The sequence below is a fragment of the Martes martes genome (genome assembly GCF_963455335.1).
Source record: "Martes martes genome assembly, chromosome: 1".
Classification (NCBI taxonomy): Eukaryota; Metazoa; Chordata; class Mammalia; order Carnivora; family Mustelidae; genus Martes; species Martes martes.
Window position 1 is genome coordinate 93116514 of NC_137888.1, and position 22217 is coordinate 93138730.

The 22217-nt window shown below is 35.8% G+C and overlaps 1 protein-coding gene across 1 annotated transcript in view; it reads left to right on the top strand.

The window, feature by feature from the left end:
• The window catches only part of PRKCI (protein kinase C iota), a 70548-nt gene that overhangs the window by 35387 nt on the left and 12944 nt on the right, over window positions 1-22217 (top strand). The window contains exons 5-12 of the mRNA XM_080800271.1: window positions 2100-2185; window positions 3721-3861; window positions 6951-7005; window positions 8297-8355; window positions 16362-16538; window positions 16978-17075; window positions 18292-18378; window positions 20232-20367. Of these exons, the coding sequence (XP_080656397.1) occupies window positions 2100-2185; window positions 3721-3861; window positions 6951-7005; window positions 8297-8355; window positions 16362-16538; window positions 16978-17075; window positions 18292-18378; window positions 20232-20367 (839 nt within the window). The remainder of the gene's footprint in view (window positions 1-2099; window positions 2186-3720; window positions 3862-6950; window positions 7006-8296; window positions 8356-16361; window positions 16539-16977; window positions 17076-18291; window positions 18379-20231; window positions 20368-22217) is intronic.

Consider the following 22217-nt stretch of genomic DNA (forward strand, 5'->3'; position numbering starts at 1 on the left):
AGGCCTCTTCCCTCAGCTCAGGTCATGATCCCGGGGTCCTGGGATTGAGCCCCGCATCGGGCTCTCTGCTCAACGGGGAAGCCTGCTTCCTCCTCTGTCTCTGCCTAACTCTCTGCCTACTTGTGATCTCTCTCTGTGTCAAATAAGTAAATAAAATCTTTTAAAAAAAAGAAAAAAAGAAAAAAAAGAAAATGTATTAATACAAAAACCCTTGGATTAAAGATTAATGGGGAGGGGCACCTAGGTGGCTCAGCTGGTTAAGCCTCTGACTCTTGATTTCCAGCTCAGGTCATGATGTCAGGGTTATGAGATCAGCCCTACTTTGGCTCAGTGCTGGATATGAAGCCTGCTTAAGATTCTCTTTCTTCCTCTCCCTCTGCCCCTCTCCCCCTCTTTAAAAAAAAAAAAAAAATTTAGTGGGGAAGATAATATTCTTGTGGTTGCAGAGTGTCCCCTTTAGAGCATCTGTGAAAAGTAAAATGTACTTTTACAGTGAAGAGAACAAGCAGTCACTGCCTTTAACAAGAGTGATTGAACTGGGAGTCAGCAATCTGACATTTGTGCATCTCTCTCTTTTTTTTTTTTTTAAATTTTACTTATGTATTTGACAGAGAGAGGGAGAGAGATCACAAGCAGGCAGAGAGGCAGGCAGAGAGAGAGGGAAGCAGGCTGTCTGCTTCTTCTTCTCTCTGATCTCTGAGATCAGGTCATGATCTCAGGACCCTGATCTCTGAGATCAGGTCATGATCTCAGGACTCTGAGATCATGACCTGAGCCGAAGGCAGAGGCTTAACCCACTGAGCCACCCAGGCACCCTACATTAGTGTATCTCTTAATGTGATACCACAAGCAATATATATCACCTATATATTATTTTTGCCAAAAGTATTTGATACTGATTCTAATGAGGAAGCAGACAAATGCAGAATGTAGGACATAATATAAGACAACTACCTGGACTCTTTTTTTTTTTTTTTTTAAATCAACATCACAAAGAAAAAACAGTAAATATGGCAGCATGACTGTTTCAGCCTACATTCAAGGGACAAAAAAGGTATAGCAACCAAAGGCAATGTCTGAATCTTGCTTGGATCCTGGAGAGAAAGAGAAAGCTATGAAAGATACTTTGAGGGCAAATAGGGCAATTTGCATATGAGCTATTAGGTGATATTGAATTAATGTTGATTTTCTAAGACATGGTAATGGTGTTAGGGTTAAATAGCATTAGGGGAAACGCCCTTAATCTAAGGCAGTAAGTGGATACTTAGGTATTTAAGGGTGAGATGTTATGTCTGCAACTTACTTTTAAAGGATGCAGACAAAAAGAGAGGAAAGCAAATGCGACATAATGTTAGGTATTGGTAAGTCTGCATGAAGGATTAACTATTTATTGTTCTAGTCTTTCAACTTTTCTGTGGGCTTAAAATTGTTTAAAATTAAAAGTGGGGGAAAATTTTTTTTAAAGATTTTATTTATTTATTTGACAGACAGAGATCACAAGTAGGCAGAGAAGCAGGCAGAGAGAGGAGGAAGCAGGCTCCCCACTGAGCAGAGAGCCCGATGCGGGGCTCGATCCCAGGACCCTGGGATCATGACCTGAGCCGAAGGCAGAGGCTTTAACCTACTGAGCCACTAGGTGCCCCGGAAAATCTTTTTTTAAAAGATTTTATTTATTTTATTCTTGTAAGAGAGAGCACAAGAGAGTGAGAGGGGGTGGGGGTGGCACGGAGGGGCAGAGGGAGAAGCAGACGCAGGGTTCGATCCCAAGACCCTGAGATCATGACCTGAGGTGAAGGCAGTCGCTTAACTGACTGAGCCACCCAAGTGTGCAAAAATTGGGGGGAAAATTAAAAGACAGAAAAGCCTTAATAGTAATTTTTAATACACTTTTGCTCCATAGGCTTTGTTTTCATTAATCCCTTGGTGAATCTATTTTATTTCTTCACTTTCAGGTTTTTATCAGAATATTTTTTTCTTAAGAAAAAAAAGAATATTTGTTTCTTAAAGTGAATATCATGAAAGAAGGTCACAGACTTAATTATAAGAAGACTTTTATTCACACTTGCTCTTTTTCCTTTTTTAACATTTTATCTCTTTAGAATCTATCTATCGCAGAGGTGCACGCCGCTGGAGAAAGCTTTATTGTGCAAATGGACACACTTTCCAAGCCAAGCGTTTCAACAGGGTAAACCTTAGTTTGTAGAACGTTAATAACTTGAGATATCTGTTTTTTTTCTCCGTACTGTGAAAGAAAGGTAGTCTTCTTTTCTCTTTTAAAGGAGTCAGTAGGGTGACACATTCCCATTTTGCCTGGGGCAGTATCTGTGTTATCTTGAGGTAATTTTTAATAGCATCTCCTTTCGCTCTTAAAAATACCTCTGATTGAATTGTATAGTTACCTTAGCTAAAAGAAAGTTGGCTTTTTTACTATAATTCTAGACAACCAGAAATAAGCAAAGTTTATTTTGCAAACCTTTTAATGTGATTTTACTTTCACTGTTTCAGAAATAATAATTGCAAACCACTTATCTAGCTTTTACTAAGTACCAGGTGCTTTTCCAAATGCTTGACATCTGTTGACCCATTTAATCTTTTTTTTTTTAAAGATTTTATTTATTTATTTGACAGACAGATCACAAGTAGGCAGAGAGGCAGGCAGAGAGAGAGAAGAGAGGAAGCAGGCTCCCTGCTGAGCAGAGAGCCCGATGCAGGGCTCGATCCCAGGACCCTGGGATCATGACCTGAGCCGAAGGCAGAGGCTTTAACCCACTGAGCCACCCAGGCGCCCCAACCCATTTAATCTTTTAATCTTTACAACAGCCTTATGAGTTAGATACTATATATTTCTATTTTAGAGATGAAAAAGCTGAGGTGTGGGGTGGTTAAGTAACTTGTCCAAGATGACACAGCTAGTAAATGGCAGAACCAAGGTTTGAAAGAAGTCTATTTCCAGAAGTCCTTGTTTTTAACTACTCTTGATAACTACAAAATATGAACCCTATTTCCATTGTAAAACCAGTGCCGTGTTCTGAATTCATTCATGTAACTAAAAGCTGTGACCTGGGGTTCCCCAAATCCTTTTCCCAGCAGCACTGATACTAACAGAGCTTTGAAATGAACACATCACTTTAGGAATTGCTCTTTGAGAGAGCAGGGCTTTGGTTTGACCTCTGAACAGTCTGGAAGGTTGATGTTTGCTTGGGAGTCCTTCGTAGCTTTTTCTGCTGAATGCTTTTCAAGTTTAATTCACTTTTACTATTTTCAGTACTCTGAGTTTATGCAAAGACTAAAAATTCTTGAACTTATAACAGAAAACAACATGGTTGCGAATTTCACTCTTGCAAATAACTCTTTTCTGTTTATTTTTCTGTGACCATCATAGCTTCAGAAAAGTTACATTTGGTGAAGGGAATTAAGTTAGAGAAGAAAGCCATTCATTTTCACTTTTTTTTTTTCTTTTTTGGAGAGAGAGCGAGTGAGTGAGTGGGGGTGGGAAGGGGTACAGGGAGTTGGAGAGAGAGAATCCCAGGCACGTTGCACACCCAGTGCAGAGCCCAAACAGGGGTCCATCCCACCACCCTGAGATCATGCCCTTAGCCCAGATCAAGAGTAAGATGCTTTACTGACTAAGCCACCCAGCTGCCCCTTATTTTCACTATTTTGGCAAATGATTATGACTTTTTATTTGCTAATAAATTGCTGTTGAATTACTCTTTCCAGCGTGCCCACTGTGCCATCTGTACTGACCGAATATGGGGACTTGGACGTCAGGGGTATAAGTGCATCAACTGCAAACTCCTCGTTCATAAGAAGTGCCACAAACTTGTCACCATCGAATGTGGGCGGCATTCTATGCCACCGGTAAGACACAACTGTCTTTTTTTAATAGAACATTTTCAGTAACACTGCTAGGATGGAGGGCTATAATACAAAGGTGGTAAGGAATCACAGTGGAGCACTGTTGTTACAGAACGTAACTTTACAGGCCAGTTGACATATTGTGAGTTTTGGAATTGTTATTAGAAATTTGTTTATGGTATGTAGCTAACTTCTTGATTTAATCTGCTACAGAATCATCAGGTTAAATTAGGTAGAGGTAGGAAGAACTATTTAAGAGCCTTTTTTTCTTCCTTAAGATAAACTCATTAGTTTATAGCTCACATTGTTTTAGCATCTACACTAAACGGAGATCAGGTAAGAAGAATCAGAGGCTTCATGTTTGCTATTTAAAGTGTGTGATTACTGGGGAGATTTTGAATTTAAAATTTTTATTTTCACTTTCTATTTTAAACATGCAGTTATAACGTGTTCATTATAGAAAAAAAGGGGAATATAGATAAATAAAGAAAAATTACATAAAAATCCCCCGTGAAATCTACTGTCTAAAGGTAATTGTCTTCTGGTGTATATCCTTCCAGAACTTTTTCTGTACAAATTTATATGCATACTTAAAATTTTTGCTATATAGGAAATTTCTATATGGAAAAATTTTAAATATTTTTGAGTCACTCTAACAGTATAATGAACTTCCATATACCAGTCACCCATCTTCAGTAGGTACCAGCTCATGACCAGTCTTAGTTCAGCTGTACCCCCACCCGTGTAACCTGCTTTCATCCTGTGTTATTTTGAAACAAATCTAAAAGATAAGGTCTCTTTAAAAACGAAAAAGCAAATTCCTCATATCGAATATTCATCTAGGCAATGTTCAACATTCCAGTTGCCTCATAAATGTGAAAATTTTTAGTTTTCATTCTGAACCAGTATCTAAATGAAGTCCATATTTGCACTTTACTGATGTGTCCTAGATATTTTCTCAACTTATTGATTCTTCCATTTCTCTCTCTCTTCCCCTACCGCCCTTAAAATTTAAATGTAGAAGAAATTATGTTGTCATTTAAAGTGTTGCAGTATTTTTCTCTTTGCTTCTCTATGGTTATGTTTAAAATGTTCCCCTGTCCTTTTTATTTTCTGTGTATTATAGTTGGATCTAGAAGTTTAGTTAGATTCTGGCTTTTCTTTTTCTTTTTTAAAATTTTATTTATTTGTCAGAGAGAGAGCATAAGCAGGGTTGGGGGTAGGGGGTGGAGCAGGCAGAGCAGGCAGAGGGAGAAGCAGGATCCCCGCTGAGCAAGGGATCCTGATGCAGGGCTCTATCCCAGGACCCCGGGATTATGACCTGAGCTGAAGGCAGACACTTAACCAACTGAACCACCCAGGCAGCCCCCTGGCTTTTCATTTTTGGTTTTTATAGGCTGTTTTTGAGACTGCTTCATAGAAGGTGGAGTGTTTATCAGAATGTGCTTAATGTTTGGGTCTCATTCTTTTACATACTTTTTAACAAAAGTGAGATCATATATATACTGTTCTCTAACTCCTTTTTTTCACTTAACTATATTTTGGTCACCTTTCCATATCTGTCTATATCCTCTTCAATTTTAGCATAATATTTGGTTACATATCTATGTCATAATTTACTTAACCTGTTACTCATGATTTTACATTTGATTTGTTTTCTACATTTTCCTGTAAAGAAAATCGTATGAAGTTTCTGGTAAAAAAAAAATCTTATTATTTCCTTAAGAATCCAGAAGTAAATTACTGGCTTAAGGGATATGCATTTTTAAAAAGATCTGGATGCAGGGGCTCCTGGGTGGCTCAGTCGGTTAAGCAACTGACTCTTGATTTCAGCTAAGGTCATGATCTCAGGGTTGTGAGATTGAGCCCTGCACTGAGCTCCACATTGGTCGCTCTTTGGTATTAGAAGTATTTAGCTAGTTCATTTAAGCTCAGGAGTGGGTTTATCATTAGGGAGGTGAAAATCGCATCTTAAGGGAAAAAAAACTAGGCCAAAAATTGTGAACATAATTTATTTAGGCTACTGTGATATTCTCGAGTATTCTTAGGTGATGGAATGACCTGTGTAAATTTATAAATGCAGAAGGAGTGATAGAATTAGTGATTATTGATAATCACTAAATGCATTGTAAAATCCAGGAGCCTATCCAGACAGCCTTAAAATTATAACTGTGTAAGGGGCGCCTGGCTGTTGCAGTCAGTAGAACGTGTGACTCTTTTGTTTTTTTAAAGATTTTACTTATTTATTTGAGAGAGAGAGCATGAACAGGCAGAAGCAGCAGAGGGAAAGGGAGAAGCAGGCTCCTCACTGAGCAAGGAACCCGATGTGGGGCTCGATCCCAGGACTCTGGGATCATGACCTGAGCCAAAGGGAGATGCTTAACCCACTGAGCCACCCAGGCGTCCCGAGAATGTGTGACTCTTGATCTCAGAGTTGTGATTTTGAGCCCCATGTTGGGTGTAGACATTACTTAAAAATAAAATCTTTTTAAAAAATTAAAACTGTGTTAACTAATGCTCCTTCTCAACTTTGCCCTTTTTTGTTGGTATTTGTTAAACCTGGGTCCAAGATTAATGAATGGGCAGTGAGTTTTTTAAGTCAGTTTCTAGAATGTATTGCTTTTCCTTATTTGGGTCACTGGCACCTTTGAGAATCTTCAGAAAAATGGGAAACCCACAAAATTTTAGATTTATAGACTCATCTTCAGACTCAACTAAGGAACTTAGGGACTAGAGGCTCCCTTTGCCAAAGATGTAAAGTGAATGTGTGGAGCTCATAGGAAGAATAGTATAGAAGAAACACAAATCAAAGTTGATAGAAGTTCAATTTGATTTGTAATTGATGGTCTGAAGTTAGTTTTCTGTTTCTTCTGTTATCTGTGAAATGTGACTAGTGTTATCTCATTCACGGGAATATTGCATGGTTTCATATAATTAAACATAGTAATGCAGTTTTCATTTACTAAGTTCTATTCTTTCAAGTATAAATTTTAATATGCTGTGTCTCGTCGAAATAATGTTTCTGAATTTATAGTGTTACTGGGATTTAGAAAGAACCTGCTAAGTTACTGTGTCTTTGGAAATGTTTGTAGGAACCAATGATGCCCATGGACCAATCATCCATGCATTCAGACCATGCACAGACAGGTAAGAATGACACTGGCAGGAACTGTCATTCATCAGCAAGTATAATTTAAAGACTTCTTTAGGTGACTCTTTAACTTAAGCTTGAAACCATTTATGTTCTTCCCAAATAAAAGTTAGCCCCATTTTGCAGTGGTACTCTCCGTCACAATATTTAACATATACCTTTGGCATTTTAAGAAGACAACTATGTAAACTACAATAAAGGACTCTTTTCTCTGATTCAGATAAATTTCTTCTGAGACTTTTTTTTAAATTGAGCAACCTAACTTTTTCAATAATGAAAACGTATATTGTTTTTGTGGGTCATGTTGATTCTTCAGGTGATCTGTTTTTATTAAAAGCTTTATTATCAGAAGTAGAAATTATGTAAAAGATACAGTATAGAAAATTCAAAAAAGATCATGTGATCTTACAGAACCTTAAATATGTATCTGCGAAATTTAGAAAGCAATTAATTGGGCAGAGTATGCTGATCTTGGATGAATCAAGAAAGGGAAGGTGAGGGAGTTTTTCTGGAAGGACAGAATGTACTTTCTTGTTCATACAAGAAGCTGGTTATATGAAACGTGGGCGCTTTGTGTGTGTGTGTGTGTGTGGCCTGAAGTAGCTTTAAGGAATAAAAACCTAGAGTTCAATCTTTGTCAGTTCTTTACTTGACCTATGTGGTATCATAGTTACGAACATTTTAAGTATGAAGGAAGTGAAGAGTAAAAACCAAACGCCCCCTAACTCTGTGCCTTAGTCATACTGAAATAACTGAATAAGGTTTATAGAGTCACCCTTATAGAACTGATTAATATAGAAGGAACTGATTAATTTGTGAAGAAGAGAAAATTTTTTTTAAGATTTTATTTATTTATTTGACAGACATCACAAGTAGGCAGAGAGGCAGACAGAGAGAGAGAGGAGGAAGCAGGCTCCCTGCTGAGCAGAGAGCCCCATGTGGGGCTCGATCCCAGGACCCTGAGATCATGACCTGAGCCGAAGGCAGAGGCCTTAACCCACTGAGCCACCCAGGTGCCCTGAAGAGAAATATTTTTAAAATGCCAAAAATATTTGTTAAAATCAGTACTTGGTTGTAGTTGATTTTGGCTCTCCACTCTCATTAAAGATTAGGATTTAAGTCATAAATACATACAGTTTATTACTAGTAGGACAGATACTCAATTTTAAATAATGCAAACTTATTCCAAAATAAAAACTTAAATCAAATCATGAAAACATTTTAAGTCAAACTCAGTTAATGGGTGCTATGTTTTCTCCTTTTTCTTTTTTGGGATTGGGTTTTCAGTAATTCCGTATAATCCTTCAAGTCATGAGAGTTTGGACCAAGTTGGTGAAGAAAAGGAGGTAAGATAATTAGTTTTATTGTACATTACATCATCAACTTTTTAATAAGACTCGACAGTTAAAAAACATGACAATTAACTTGCTTCGATTTTTAAATCATAATGGTAAAAATGCAGAAATGATGTTTAATGATGCTAGAGTTTTATTCTGATTTAATCTAATTATTCATTTCATTTAAATTAAATCTCAAGAGATAAGTTCTTTTTTTAACAGGAGAAAATAAAATTCAATAGCATACAGGGATAACTTATTTCTTTTTAAGATAGCAGAACCTATAAAGTATAATTAAGAATGAGGTTTAGAATACTTGGTAGTATTGAAAAGACACATTATAAATCCTACCATTTTATGGGCTTATTATTTATTTAAAGTATAAATGATTGAGCATCTTGACTGCTACTATTTTTTCTATTAAACATTTTATCAGCTTTTAAAGCAATAGGTTTTTAATTAAAATGATAATCTTTTTGAAAAAAATCTTACAGTAAAAAAGATTTATCATGCCTCACACCTTCCACTCCCACTTTGACTTCTGAGAGGCAACTCTTTTTAATCATTTCTAGTTGTGCCTATAATACTTATAACTCAGTTTTTCAGTTTTCCAACTTTATATATTTTAGGCCATAAAGGTTTAGTTCACAGTACCTCCCCCTTTTCCCTTCTCTTTCCAGTGTTTGATAGGTGCATTATGTTTTACTCTCCGTTACCTTTAAAAAAGCCCCAACTTTTTACCATGGAAAATGTAATTAAAGGTAAACAGGGTAGTATAACAAAGCCCCTGTATCCATTACCCAGATAAAACAGTTATCAGTGTATGGCCGGTGTTGTTCTGTCTACCTACTTCCTTTGCTCCTGCATTATCTTGAAGTACATCTGTTGATTACATATTTAATCTCATATCTTAGTTTTTTGTTCTATGTAAGTCAATAACCTTGACTCTCCTTTAGCCATTCCTTCTCTTTCTTCCGGTTTTCCTCTTTTATGTGCATATTTATTTTTACATTGCCAAGGTTCTTAACGTTTACGATCTGTTCTGTAACCACAACTACATCTTCCATATTTTGTTCACAGGTTGAATCAATCATTCAAAGGAGGAAATTCCTAATAATAAGGAATGAATTCTCTATTCTTCTAACACCATGAGTTGCTAATATTTCTTTCTTTTCAATCCTTGACACTTTTACAGTTTTTTGTTCTTTTGGAGTTTCTGTTTATTGTTATTTATTGGTTTGTTTTTTTACCAAAGACTCATTTGCTTGTATCCTCAAGAGTTTTAATATTTTTTTAAGATTTTTTCTTGTAAGTAACAGTCTATTGCACATCTTTTTTTTTTAAGAGGTTTTTGGGGTTTTTTGTTTTGTTTTGTTTTTTAAGATTTTATTTATTTATTTTACCAAGAGAGACACAGAGAAAGAGAGAACACAAATCGGGGAGCAGCAGAGGCAGAGGGAGAAGCAGGCTTCCTGATGAGCAGAGAGCCCGATGCGGGCTTGTTCCCAGGACCCCGGGATCATGACCTGAGCCGAAGGCAGATGCTTAATGACTGAGCCTCTCAGGCGCCCCTTTTTAAGACTTTTATCATACAGTGAAGTATGCAGATCATGACTATATAGCTAACTGAGTTTTCATACACTGTGTAATGACCACCCTGACCAAGAAATAGGATCTACTAATATCCCAGAAGCTCATGTACTTTCTTCTAGTCACTAACACCCCCTCCTCACTATAAGTGACCGTTGTCTTAATACCAGAGTTAGTTTTGCTTTTTCCCCAAACTTTATACGAATGGATTCATACAGTATGTATTTTTCTGTGTCTGGCTTCTTTCGCTCAGTATTGTGTTTGTGAGATTCCGTCATGTTTCATGTAGTAGTATTTCATTTATGTTCACTGTTGTTTCAATTTATCTATTCTACTATCTATTCCCCCCAGTTGGGACTGGTACGATATACTGTTATGAACATTCTTATAAGTGTAGTTGGGCACACATATATAAAAGTTTCTGTTTGGTATATAATTAAGAGTGGAATTCCTGAGTCACATGTAACTGAACTTTAGTAGATAATTCCAAACAGTTTTGCAAAGTGCATGTATTGTTTTATACTTTCACCAATAATGTGTGAGTTTGATTGCTTCACAAATCTTTGTCAGCGCTTTGTATGGTCTGTCTTTTTAATTTTAGTGAATCTGTTGAATGTGTAGTGGTAGCTTATTACAGTTTTTTAATGTGCATTTCCTTGCACAACTTTTCATATATTTATTGGCCATTTGGGTATCATCTTTAGTTAGGTGTCTGTTTTTTTTAAATTGAGTGGTCTTTGGTGTGTTGATTTATAGGAGTTCTTTGTAATTTCTTGACATTATTAGCCTTTTATCGGTTATATATTGAAAATATATTCTCCCACTCTATGGCTAGTATTTTCACTCTGTTAATGGCATCTTTTGATGAATAGATGTTCTTGATTTTTAAGGTAGTGAAATACATTCACCTTTTCCTTTTTGGTACTGCTTTTGGGCCTTTTGAATTTTTTTATTTTTTTAATTTGGCAGAGAGGCAGACAGAGATGGGGGGAGGCAGGCGCCCAGCAGAGAGCCTGATGCGGGGCTCGATCCCAAGACTCTGAGATCATGACCTGAGCGGAAGACGGAGGCTTAACCCACTGAGCCACCCAGGCATTTTGGGTGGCCTTTTGAAATGTGTTTTTCCCAACACTATTGAAGATATTGAAAAGCCAAACCTTCCCCCATTACTCTGCAAAGCTCTCTCTTCATCAGTTATATGCTCATGACATGATCTAATTTTGGATTCTCTCTTATTTTTCGTTGTTTTATTATTATCATTGGGTATTGTGCTTCATGATCACTATAGCTTTATAATAAGTCGATTTAGTAAAATTCGTCTGCTTTGCTGTCTGGGGATTATCTTGGCTACTCTTCCTGGCTTTTTGCATTTCCATGTAAATTTTAGAATCAGCTTGCTGGTTTCCCCAAAAATCAAGCAAATAAACCAAACCGATCAATACATTTCAGAAAAAGTGACATCTTTACAATATGAAATCTTCAAACTGTGAGCATGATATATTCCTTCACTTATTTAGGTGTTTAAAGTCTGTCAATGTTTTATAGTTTTCAGAGTCCTTGAACTATAGGTATTGGATGTAAATGGTATTATTTTAAAATAAAATATTCTATTTAATACTGTACTGCTATTTAATACTATAACATTAACTTTATTTATTTATTTATTTATTTTTAAGATTTTTTATTTATATATTTGACAGACAGAGAGCCCAAGTAGGCAGAGAGGCAGGCAGAGAGAGAGGAGGAAGCAGGCTCCCTGCTGAGCAGAGAGACGGATGCGGGGCTCGAATCCAAGACACTGGGATCATGACCTGAGCCAAAGGCAGAGCCTTTAACCCACTGAGCCACCCAGGCACCCCTGTTTATTTATTTTTAAAATTTTATTTATTTTTAAAATTTTATTTATTTTTAAAATTTTATTATTATTTATTATAACATAAAAATAACAACAGTATTTCTATTTAATACTGTTATCTAGAAATAAGGTTTTTTCCTAAATTGCCTTGTATCCTGACACTTTGCTAAGTTTACCTCTTAATTCTGATAGCTTATTTACAGATACCTTTATATTTTCTATATGTATGATCATCTTATCAATGAGTAACAGTGTCATTCCTTTCTTTTCAAATCTTACAGATTTGTAGCTTTCTTACCTTATTGAATTAGCAAGGACCTCTACAGATGACCAAAATGATGTTGAAAAAAAGTGGTGACCAGCTATCTTTCTCTTATTCTATATCTCAGAGGAAATCTAGTATTTCATCAATAAGTTTGATGTTTGCTATAGGTTTTTATTTTATAGCTATCCCTTATCAAAATGAGGGAGTTTGTCTCTGTTTCTAGTCTGCTAAGATTTTTCTCTTTATCATGACAAGATACTGAATTTTATCAAAAAGATTTTATGACATTTGTGGAATTGATCCTATGTAAACTTCATTAATTTTCAATTGTTAAACCTATTTTTCATTTCTGGAATAAACTCCATGTGTCATGATACATAATTCTTATATATATTGGTGGATCTGTTTTGCCAATATTTAGTTTAGGTTTTATTTTTTATTTTCTTCTAAATATTAATGGGAGTCATTGACCTGTAGTTTCACTGTGTGTTGTTTTTTTTTTAAGATTTTATTTATTTATTTGAGAGAGAGAGAGAGCATGAAAGAGAGAGCATGAGAGGAGAGAGGTCAGTGGGAGAAGCAGACTCCCTGCCGAGCAGGGAGTGGGATGTGGGACTCGATTCTGGGACTCCAGGATCATGACCTGAGCAGAAGGCAGTCGCTCAACCAACTGAGCCATCCAAGTGCCCTGTAGTTTCCCTGTTTTAAATTGGATTGTCAAGTTTTGGTGTCATAAAATGATTTTGGAATTTTTTGTATTCCTAGGAAGAATTCCTGTAAGACTGCATTATTTCTTATGTATTTGGAAAAGTTCATCAGAAAAGCTCTCTGGGTTTGGAGTTTTCTTTGTGGGAAGGATTTTTTTTTTCTTAAGATTTTATTTATTTATTTGACAGAGATCACAAGTGGGCAGAGAGGCAGGCAGAGAGAGGGAGAAGCAGGCTCCCCGCTGAGCAGAGAGCCCGATGCGGGGCTTGATCCCAGGACCCTGAGATCATGACCTGAGCCGAAGGCAGAGGCTTAACCCACTGAGCCACCCTGGCACCCCAATGTGGGAAGGATTTTAATTCTAGTTTATGTCTGAATAGATCTGGGACAATTTAGATATCTCTATTTTGTCTTGTGTTTGTGTTATTCTTGGGAATTTGCTGAGCCTAAATTCTCAGATTTATTGACATGAAGTTGTCCATTTCTGAGAATATGAAATGACATCCTTTTTTATTCCTGATAAAATTTGTTGTGCATTCCCTTTTTCTTCATCATTCTTGCCAGGGGGTATCAATTTATTAGTCTTTTCAGAGAATTAATGTTTGGCTCTTCTCTGTTGAATGCTTATTTACTGTTCTAGTGCATTGGTTTCTCCCCTATCTCCTTATGCTTTTTTGTCATTCACTTTAAAATATATCTTTTTTTTTAAAGATTATTTATTTATTTATTTGACAGAGATCACAAGTAGGCAGAGATGCAAGCAGAGGGTGGGAGGAGGGAAGCAGGCTCCCTGCTGAGTAAGAGCCCGGTGCGGGGCTCGATCCCAGGACCCTGGGACCATGACCTAAGTCAAAGGCGGAGGCTTAACTCACTGAGCTACCCAGGTGCCCCTCACTTTAAAATATATCTTAATCTCTATTATGATTTCTTCTTTGGTCAGAGCATTATTTTCAAGTATACTGGTTTTTACATATTTGGAAAATTTTTTTAACTTCTAACTTCCTCTATAAATCAGAAAATGCGTTGTGTGTGATCTCTGTCCTTTGAATTTTTTTGAAATTTGCTTGAAGGCTAAGTTACATATACATTGGTATATTTTCTAATACAGTATGTTTTGTAGTTATTGAGTATGGTGTTCTGTACAGGTTATTTAGGTCAAGATTATTAATGTTATTCCATTTCTATTGTCTCACTGACTGTTCTTTCTCAACCACAAGGTTACATTGTGGATATGTCTGTTCCTTATTTGTTTTGTTAGCTTTTGCTTTATATATTTTGAGGCCATGTTATTGAATACATACAAATTTAGAATCATAATACTTCTATTGGATTAACCCTTTTTCATCATGAAATATCCCTTTCTGTTTTTAGTAATGCTTTTTGCCTTAAAATTCTTATATTAGGTACTTGCTGTGTAACAAAAAATCCCAAAATTTAGTGACTAAAAACAACAAGATTTATAATGTCATAGTTTCTATGGGTCAGGAATCCAAGCATGACTTATCTGGGTCCTTTGCCTCAGAATCACATACAGACTACAATCAAGGTGCTGGCAAGGACTGCTATTAGCTCAAAGCTTGACTGGGGAAGAAGCTGCTTCCATACTTACCTAGTTGTTGACAGGATTCTGTCCTTGCCACATGGACCTCTCTATAAGGCAGCTTATAACAAAGTAGCTTACTTTATTTCATCGGAGCAAGTAAACCATAAGATCCAGAGAGCATGAATGCTAGCAGAACAGAACTCAGTCTTTTGTAACCTAATCTCAGAAGTGACATCCTATTGCTTTTGCATTATTTTTAAAATTACAAGCAAGTCACTACATCCAGCCCATACCCAAGGGGAGGGGATAACACAAAGGCATGAATACTAGCTGGCGGGGATCATTGGGAGACATCTTAGAAGTCAGCCCACTACAGTAGGCTATAATTACTTTGTCTTATATTGGTTTAGCTACAACTGTCTTTTGGTTAGGATCATGACCTGAGCTGAAGGCAGATGTCTAACCTACTGAGCCACCCAGGCAGCCAGCCCTGTACTGGTGTTTTTAAATAGTCTTTATTTAGGTTTATCCACATTTTATTCTTTTTGTTCTGCATTCCTTCCTGTATGTCTGTCCTTCCATATGAGATTCTCTTTATTCTTGAAGAACTCAGTATTTCCTTTAGTGAGGGGCTACTAGTGATGGACTTCTTTAGTTTGTGTTTGTCTGAAAATGTTTTATTTCACTTTCATTTTGAAGGCTATTTTTGTAGATAAGCAGGGTATTTAGATCCTTTGAAGGTGACATACCACTGGTTTCTGCTTCTGCCCTGTTATTGATTGTATGAAGGTATTGTGCTTTTGTTCCATGTCATTCTCTTTTACAGTTTCCAGTTAACCACATTTAAAGTCTGTAGATTACCTTATCTTCTTAACATTCTGTGCTTTCTTAATCTGCTCTAATCTGATTTCTTTCACTCCTCTTTATTTATCCTTATTACCACATCAGATTTTTATTTCTAGATTTTTGTAAATGACCCTTCTCTTGAAACATCACTTTCCTTCAGTTTTCATAATACTTTTTTTTCTGATTTGTACTTGTTTTTCTTAAAATTTGCTCTTTGCTTTTCTTGATACTCTTCACTTGAGAAAATTCATACTTAATTCTTATGGGTACATCTGTTGATTGTATGCAGAGGGTTTTGCAGATACATTAAAAGAGATTATCTTCCAGTCTTCTCTATAAATTACCAGAAGCCTAAGTTTCCAGTTGTAAATGAATTATAAGGCTAATTTTGTTATTCCAAAGGAGCCTTGGTACTGTGTAGAAAAAAATATTTTCCACTAGTTAAGCTGTCTCATGCTTGTTTTCTGTCTATAGCTTCTAAAAGTGTCTCTGTCGTCCCATTAGTTCAGATGTCATATATCAAGCTTCCAGTAGACTCTTTAATCTTTTTTTAATTATTATTATTTTTTTTAATTATTTAATTTTTTATTTGACAGAGAGAGAAATCACAAGTAGGCAGAGAGGCAGGCAGATAGGAAGGGAGAAGCAGGCTCCCTGCCGAGCAGAGAGCCCGATGTGGGGCTCGATCCCCGGACCCTGGGATCATGACCCGAGCCGAAGGCAGAGGCTTAACCCACTGAGCCACCCAGGTGCCCCTAGACTCTTTAATCTTGATATCCCATTGTAGCTTGTAACTTCAGGATGAAAAACCAAGCCTATTATCTCAGTAGCTCTGTCAATCTTATCCTGTGTGCACACTTTGTTTTTCTGTCAGTAGTACCTCCAATCTCCAGGTCATCAAAGTTAGTGTCATTTTTTAAATTCATGTATCTTCATTGCCTCCAGACCCAAATTTTGTCAGATCTTAAGATACCCTTCAACACTTCTCAGATTTCAACTTCCTGTGACCATCCCTCTGACCTCAATTCATGAATTGATCCTACGTCCTGTGTAGTTAGATTATATCATTTGGAATGATGTAAGAAAAGAATTATTAAGAACTTAGAAGATATTTTAAAATCATCTTAGGTATAACCAGGTGTTATAAATATAACGTATTATGCAAAATTTCTCCAGGCATAACTCTTTGATGTAAATATTCTCGACAGGCAATGAATACCAGGGAAAGCGGCAAAGCTTCATCCAGTTTAGGTCTTCAGGACTTTGATTTGCTTCGGGTAATAGGCAGAGGAAGTTATGCCAAAGTACTATTGGTGCGATTAAAAAAAACAGATCGTATTTATGCAATGAAAGTTGTGAAAAAAGAGCTGGTCAATGATGATGAGGTAAGTACAATGATTTATTATTTCTGAACTGTTAAATTGGATTAAGTGTACTATTTCAGAGAAAACCTCAATGTTTGTGTCTTAAATTTCAGTCTATTCTAAATAAATGCTTCAGTCAAATTACATAACATAGATTTAATGTAATGTGATGATTACTAGATTTTTAAAAAATCAAAATCGAACCATATTATTATCAAGGGAAAGTACTGGAACTTTGTAAAAGTTTTCATAGACCATTTCATAATATTGAAAGATTTATTGGTGGTGTTTTCTCTTTGTATGTAGGCTCTTGTTTCATGTTGTTTCATGATAATCAGTGCTTTTGATATTTGGCCTAGTTACTAATTACATTTATGGTAATTGAATTACTAAGAACAAATTTATCATAGTTTTAATTATAATTCAGTTTGACATAGATTTCTTTCATATTTTGAAATAGGATATTGATTGGGTGCAGACAGAGAAGCACGTTTTTGAACAGGCATCCAATCATCCTTTTCTTGTTGGGCTGCATTCTTGCTTTCAGACAGAAAGCAGGTAAGTTTAAAAGATAATGGGATGATTACTGGGCTTTACACAATGAGAACTGCTTTCTGCTGTAAGCCGGAAGTGGAAGACATGGAGATGGACACAACAGTACTATGCTTAAAATTTTCTACTACTCAGAGTCCAATCAGTGATACCATTTTAACACTGGATCAGCATTTGGCATTAGGAAATTACCTGCTTTAGGCAAAAAAAAAAAAAAAAAAAAAAAAGGCCAGGTCATAAATATCTTCAAGAGTCTAGTTTTAGTTCTTAAAGTTTCCTAGAATTTAGCTAGAGGGAGAAATCCTAACTTCTTTACCTTAAGTAACAGATGAAAATGACTTACCTTGCAAATGCTAAACTTAGGGTGAGAGTGAAAAGCTCTGGATTGCTAGTGGTACTATTTTCAAATAGAAGAAAGGGTTTACACAACTGTGCTGGTTTATTTTCTTGTATCTTCTGTGATTAAACAGCTTTCCACTCCAACTACCCTTTGTTTCCACCAAATTCCTGGAGTGTTTGTTAAGGGTAAATCTATAGAATGCTCTCTGTTGTAACTGGTCTTTGTAGTGTTTAAGATGCAAAATGGCACTGCCTTATTTTGAATCTTGGTTTCATGTGCTCTCTGCTGTTGTTTATTTATTTTTTTAAGCCTGCTGACATGTAGAGTTCCTAGATTTAAGCCCTGCTGATTATTTCTTACTATTTCTTTTCTTTTCTTTTTTTTTTTTTTTTTTTTAATTAAAAAATACTTTTGGGGCTCCTGGGTGGCTCAGTTGGTTAAGTGTCTGCCTTCGGCTCGGGTCATGGTCCCAGGGTCCTGGAATCGACCCTAACGTCAGGCTCTCTGCTCAGCGGAGAGTCTGCTTCTCCTTCTCCCTCTGCCTGCTACTCTGCCTACTTGTGCTCTCTATCTCTCTGTCAAAGAAATAAATAGTCTTAAAAAAAAATACTTTTTTTCTCTCCAAGTTTTTATTTAAATTCCAGTTAGTTAACATACAGTGTAATATTAGTTTCGGGTATACAGTATAATTTAGTAATACTTTCATATAACACCTGTTGCTCCTTGAGAGTACCCTCAATCCCCACCACCTCTACCTCTGCCCACCTCCCCTCTAGTAACTATCAGTTTGTTCTCTAGAGTTAAGAGTCCATTTCTTGGTTTGCCTCTCTTCCCCCTGCCCCATATTCATTTGTTCTGCTTCTTATCTCCTCTCTGTTTTAGATTGTTCTTTGTCATAGAGTATGTAAATGGAGGAGATCTAATGTTTCATATGCAGCGACAAAGAAAACTTCCTGAAGAACATGCCAGGTAATGTGTACTGTTTGTGTTAGATTTTTGCTGGAGGTGGGGCTGGTGGGAGGGGGTGGGAAGGTGGGGAATGTTGTGGGGAGGGAATGCTATGGGACTTTTTATGTGCCGCTGGTTGAAAAGAGTAGATAAATCATGTATTTTGATACCAGTTAGTTTTCTGTAAGTCATGTAGGGGCTAAGCTGCAAGTTAGTTTACATTATAATATATGAATTATATGTAATGTTATATACATATTAATATAAGCAGTTGAAAAGTATAAACAGTGTTAAAGGGGGAGCCTTTAGTTTTCTAAACCCAGTTATTTTAAAACACTTTGTCTATTCAATATCCACAATTGAAAGAATTGATGAATTTATAAACACTTATTCATCTAAGGTTTGCAGTGCTCTCTGACAGTTTTTCATTGATTATTATTTGTATATACTTGAGAGTAATAAACAATTTCTTTTAAGCTATTATGTAATTCTTCCTGTAATTATAATTTCTGAATTGTTCTGCCTTTGGCTTTTTTTTTTTCCTCTGATCACATACCTATTGATAAATAAAAGATCATTAAATATTATTTATTTATTTTGTCTTTAATTTGATATTATTATATAAGATTGTAAGTTGCTTATATGTTGGAGGAATTAGGTAGGGAAGGATCATGGCCTTGGATAAATTTAATTCATCTGTGCCATGTTTTGTTTTGTACTCAGAATTAGGAATAATTCTCACCCTTTAGTGGTCCATAAAAGTAAGGCCAAAATGAAGCATATGAGTCTGCATATGTATGTGATGAAGGTTAAAGATTTTATTTTTATAAATACTTGTTCAGTGAAAATCTTGTTAGGACATTGATTATTTCTTACCAAAAGGAGATAATATCCTTCAATTTTGTAAGGAGGTAGAAATTGTACTAATCTAATCTTGGGCCAAACTGTGTTTGGTTTTGTTAATTTCCTGTATGTTCGTTTCCTGTATTTAGTCTTTATTAAATGATCACCCTTCATAGCAAAGCCACAAATGATATTTCTGACTGTGACCACAGCTTGTATTTGTTCCTTATTTGTTCAGTTGGACTTGGGGGAAGTAGTTTTTTCTGTATTCAAGTGCCAGTTCTGGTTTTATATCATCCTTTTCTGGGAACCAAATGACAAAATAAAAGCTCAGGTTCTCTGTGCATAGAATTAAGTAGCTGAGAAGGTATGTGTTATGCACCTCCAAACATGATCATGGTAACACTCACCAAAGTAGCCGTAAACCAACTTGGGTGTTTTGTTTTCATTATTCAGGTCAAAAGTTCTGGTTATCTACCAATGGGTTAGTGGCAGATCTAAAAAGCTCTTTAATATTAAATGGTATGGTTGTAGAAGAATTTATTTTAATTCCCTCTCTAGAATTTTGGTATGGATTTTGAGTAGTTTGAGTAGGACTTTTAGCATTTTTTCCATTCTAGACCAATCAGTGATTCTTAGCATTTGGGGAGATCATTCTTAGAGAAGTGTTGAAAGCTGTGGAAATCCTATAGAAGATACACAAGAACACATATACATACAGCTGTGCTCTGGTTGTAGCAGTGTGGACTGCCTGAAGTCCAGCCAAGGACCCAGATTAAGAGCTTTTGTCGAGACTTGTAAATTAAAAATTTTATGACTTTAATGTAGGCTGGAAATTTTATAATTGTGTTTTGGGCTCGGATATTTTAAAGTAGTACTTCAATTTGTGTTTTGGTATTATTTCTAAAAACATTGGGAGAAAAAAATCTTTTGACATGATTTTGGTGTTTTCATTTGCAGATGGGAGTAGGATTTCTAGAAACTTAAAACAATTTAAAAATTTGAATCAAATGAGTTATTTTTCATTTTAGATTTTACTCTGCAGAAATCAGTCTAGCATTAAATTATCTTCATGAACGAGGGATAATTTATAGAGATTTGAAATTGGACAATGTATTGCTGGACTCAGAAGGACACATTAAACTCACTGACTACGGCATGTGTAAGGTGAGGGAAATTTCTAGTTAATCAGGTCTCAGCAGCTCACAAAATTCTTTTGGTAAAATAGCAATATTTAAAGTTGAGGAAATGACTGCTACTTTGGGGTGCTTTTTGGGATTTTAGCACAAGAATATAAAAATACGTATTTTCTAACCATTTACAAAATTCCGTATTTTCTGTGAGTGTTATATGTGCCATAATAAGAGTTAATTTCTTTTTATTGTCTGTAAGCTTTTTATCTTGAATGTTGTGATACTACAGAAGAAAATTTGGAAATAAAAATTGTCTGCAATCCCATGACTTTAACATAACTACTTACATGTCACCCTCCATTTTTTGCTAATTGTAACTTTTGATGATGCATTCAGGATTTTATCAGGAAATCTGTCATTTTTTTATATTTAAAGTTTAAATATCTGACATGAAGTATGGTAGAACAAAATAAAAATTTCAGTTACTTTCAGGACCTGTCCTTTATTTCTTGGTACTTTATTCTTTCTGTAACAGTGTTTCATTTAAGGGTCCAGTGTTTTTCCACAAAATGTGTAGGGAGCTACTCCTTGTTAAAAGTAGCTGGGACATAATTATCCTCACACAGTAATATGGCAACAAGCATGTAAATGTGTGAATTACACTCCCCCATTCACCTGAGGGAAATGCCTCCAGAGCTTGGAGATTATTTAAATGTTAACATTAAGTAAGACACTCTAATAGTATTGAAGATTTGACCTTATTATCTGTTCAGCAACACTAGAAAAGAAAATCTTTACCTAAAGTACTTTTGCTTTTAGGTACAAAACTCAGGCATTTATCTTTTCTTATATTCAATTTCTGTTTCCTTAAGTTTTTCTATCACACAAATCTTTAGTCATAAACAAGTAGAGATTTAGTAGGCAAACCCCTATGTACCCATCACTGAGATTTGTGATACCTTTTTCATCTCTCACTTTTTTTTTTTTTTTTAAGATTTTGGTTGATTTATTAGAGAGAGAGCGAGCATGAGATGGGGGGTGGGTAGAGGGAGAAGGAGAAGCAGATCCTCTACCAAGCAGGTAGCCCAACACAGTTCAATCCCAGGACTCTGGGATCATGACATAAGCTGAAGGCAGATGCTGAACCAACTGAGCCACCCAGACACCTCTCTCCATCACTTTTTCCCCAGTGGATTTTTTTCTTATTTCAAAAGAAAAATGACAATAACATAAAAGTCAACAACAAAACCATGAGGAATGCTAACCTTGTTATAAAGTATACATATTAAAACAATAATGAGACTTAATTTTTGCATGCCATATACTGGTTTTTGAAATTATAATAGTCTACTTACAAGAGTTTAAAGTAACGGGTATTCTCCTGTATCATTGGTGAGTGTATGCATTGTTACCATCTTATGGATAACAGTTGGTGGGGATATATCAGGATTCTTAAAGATGTACAGCCACACTCTTCTGTCTAGTACTTCTGCCTCTGCGATATTCTGCGGTATTCTGAGCACATATTTTGGTCTATGAGGAAAAGTTTGTGACCAGGTTTTTTTATTGCAGTTAGTGATAAATATTATAAATAATCTAAGTGGCCACTGGTAAGAACAATGATTAGGGAAATTATGGCATGACCACAGAACAGAGCATTGTGAAGTCATTAAAATGTTTACCAGAAGTTCATGACCATGTAAAATGTTTAGAATGTAACATTAAATAAAGTTCTAAAGTATAGCATTGTCTAATTCTATATGTGTTGTTCTGTTATGTAGCATTACACACTTATTTTGTTCACTTTTATGTATTTTTTAAGTTACCATAATGGGCATGCATTACTTAATGAAACTCACAAAAATGAATTGTCTTTCTCTTGCT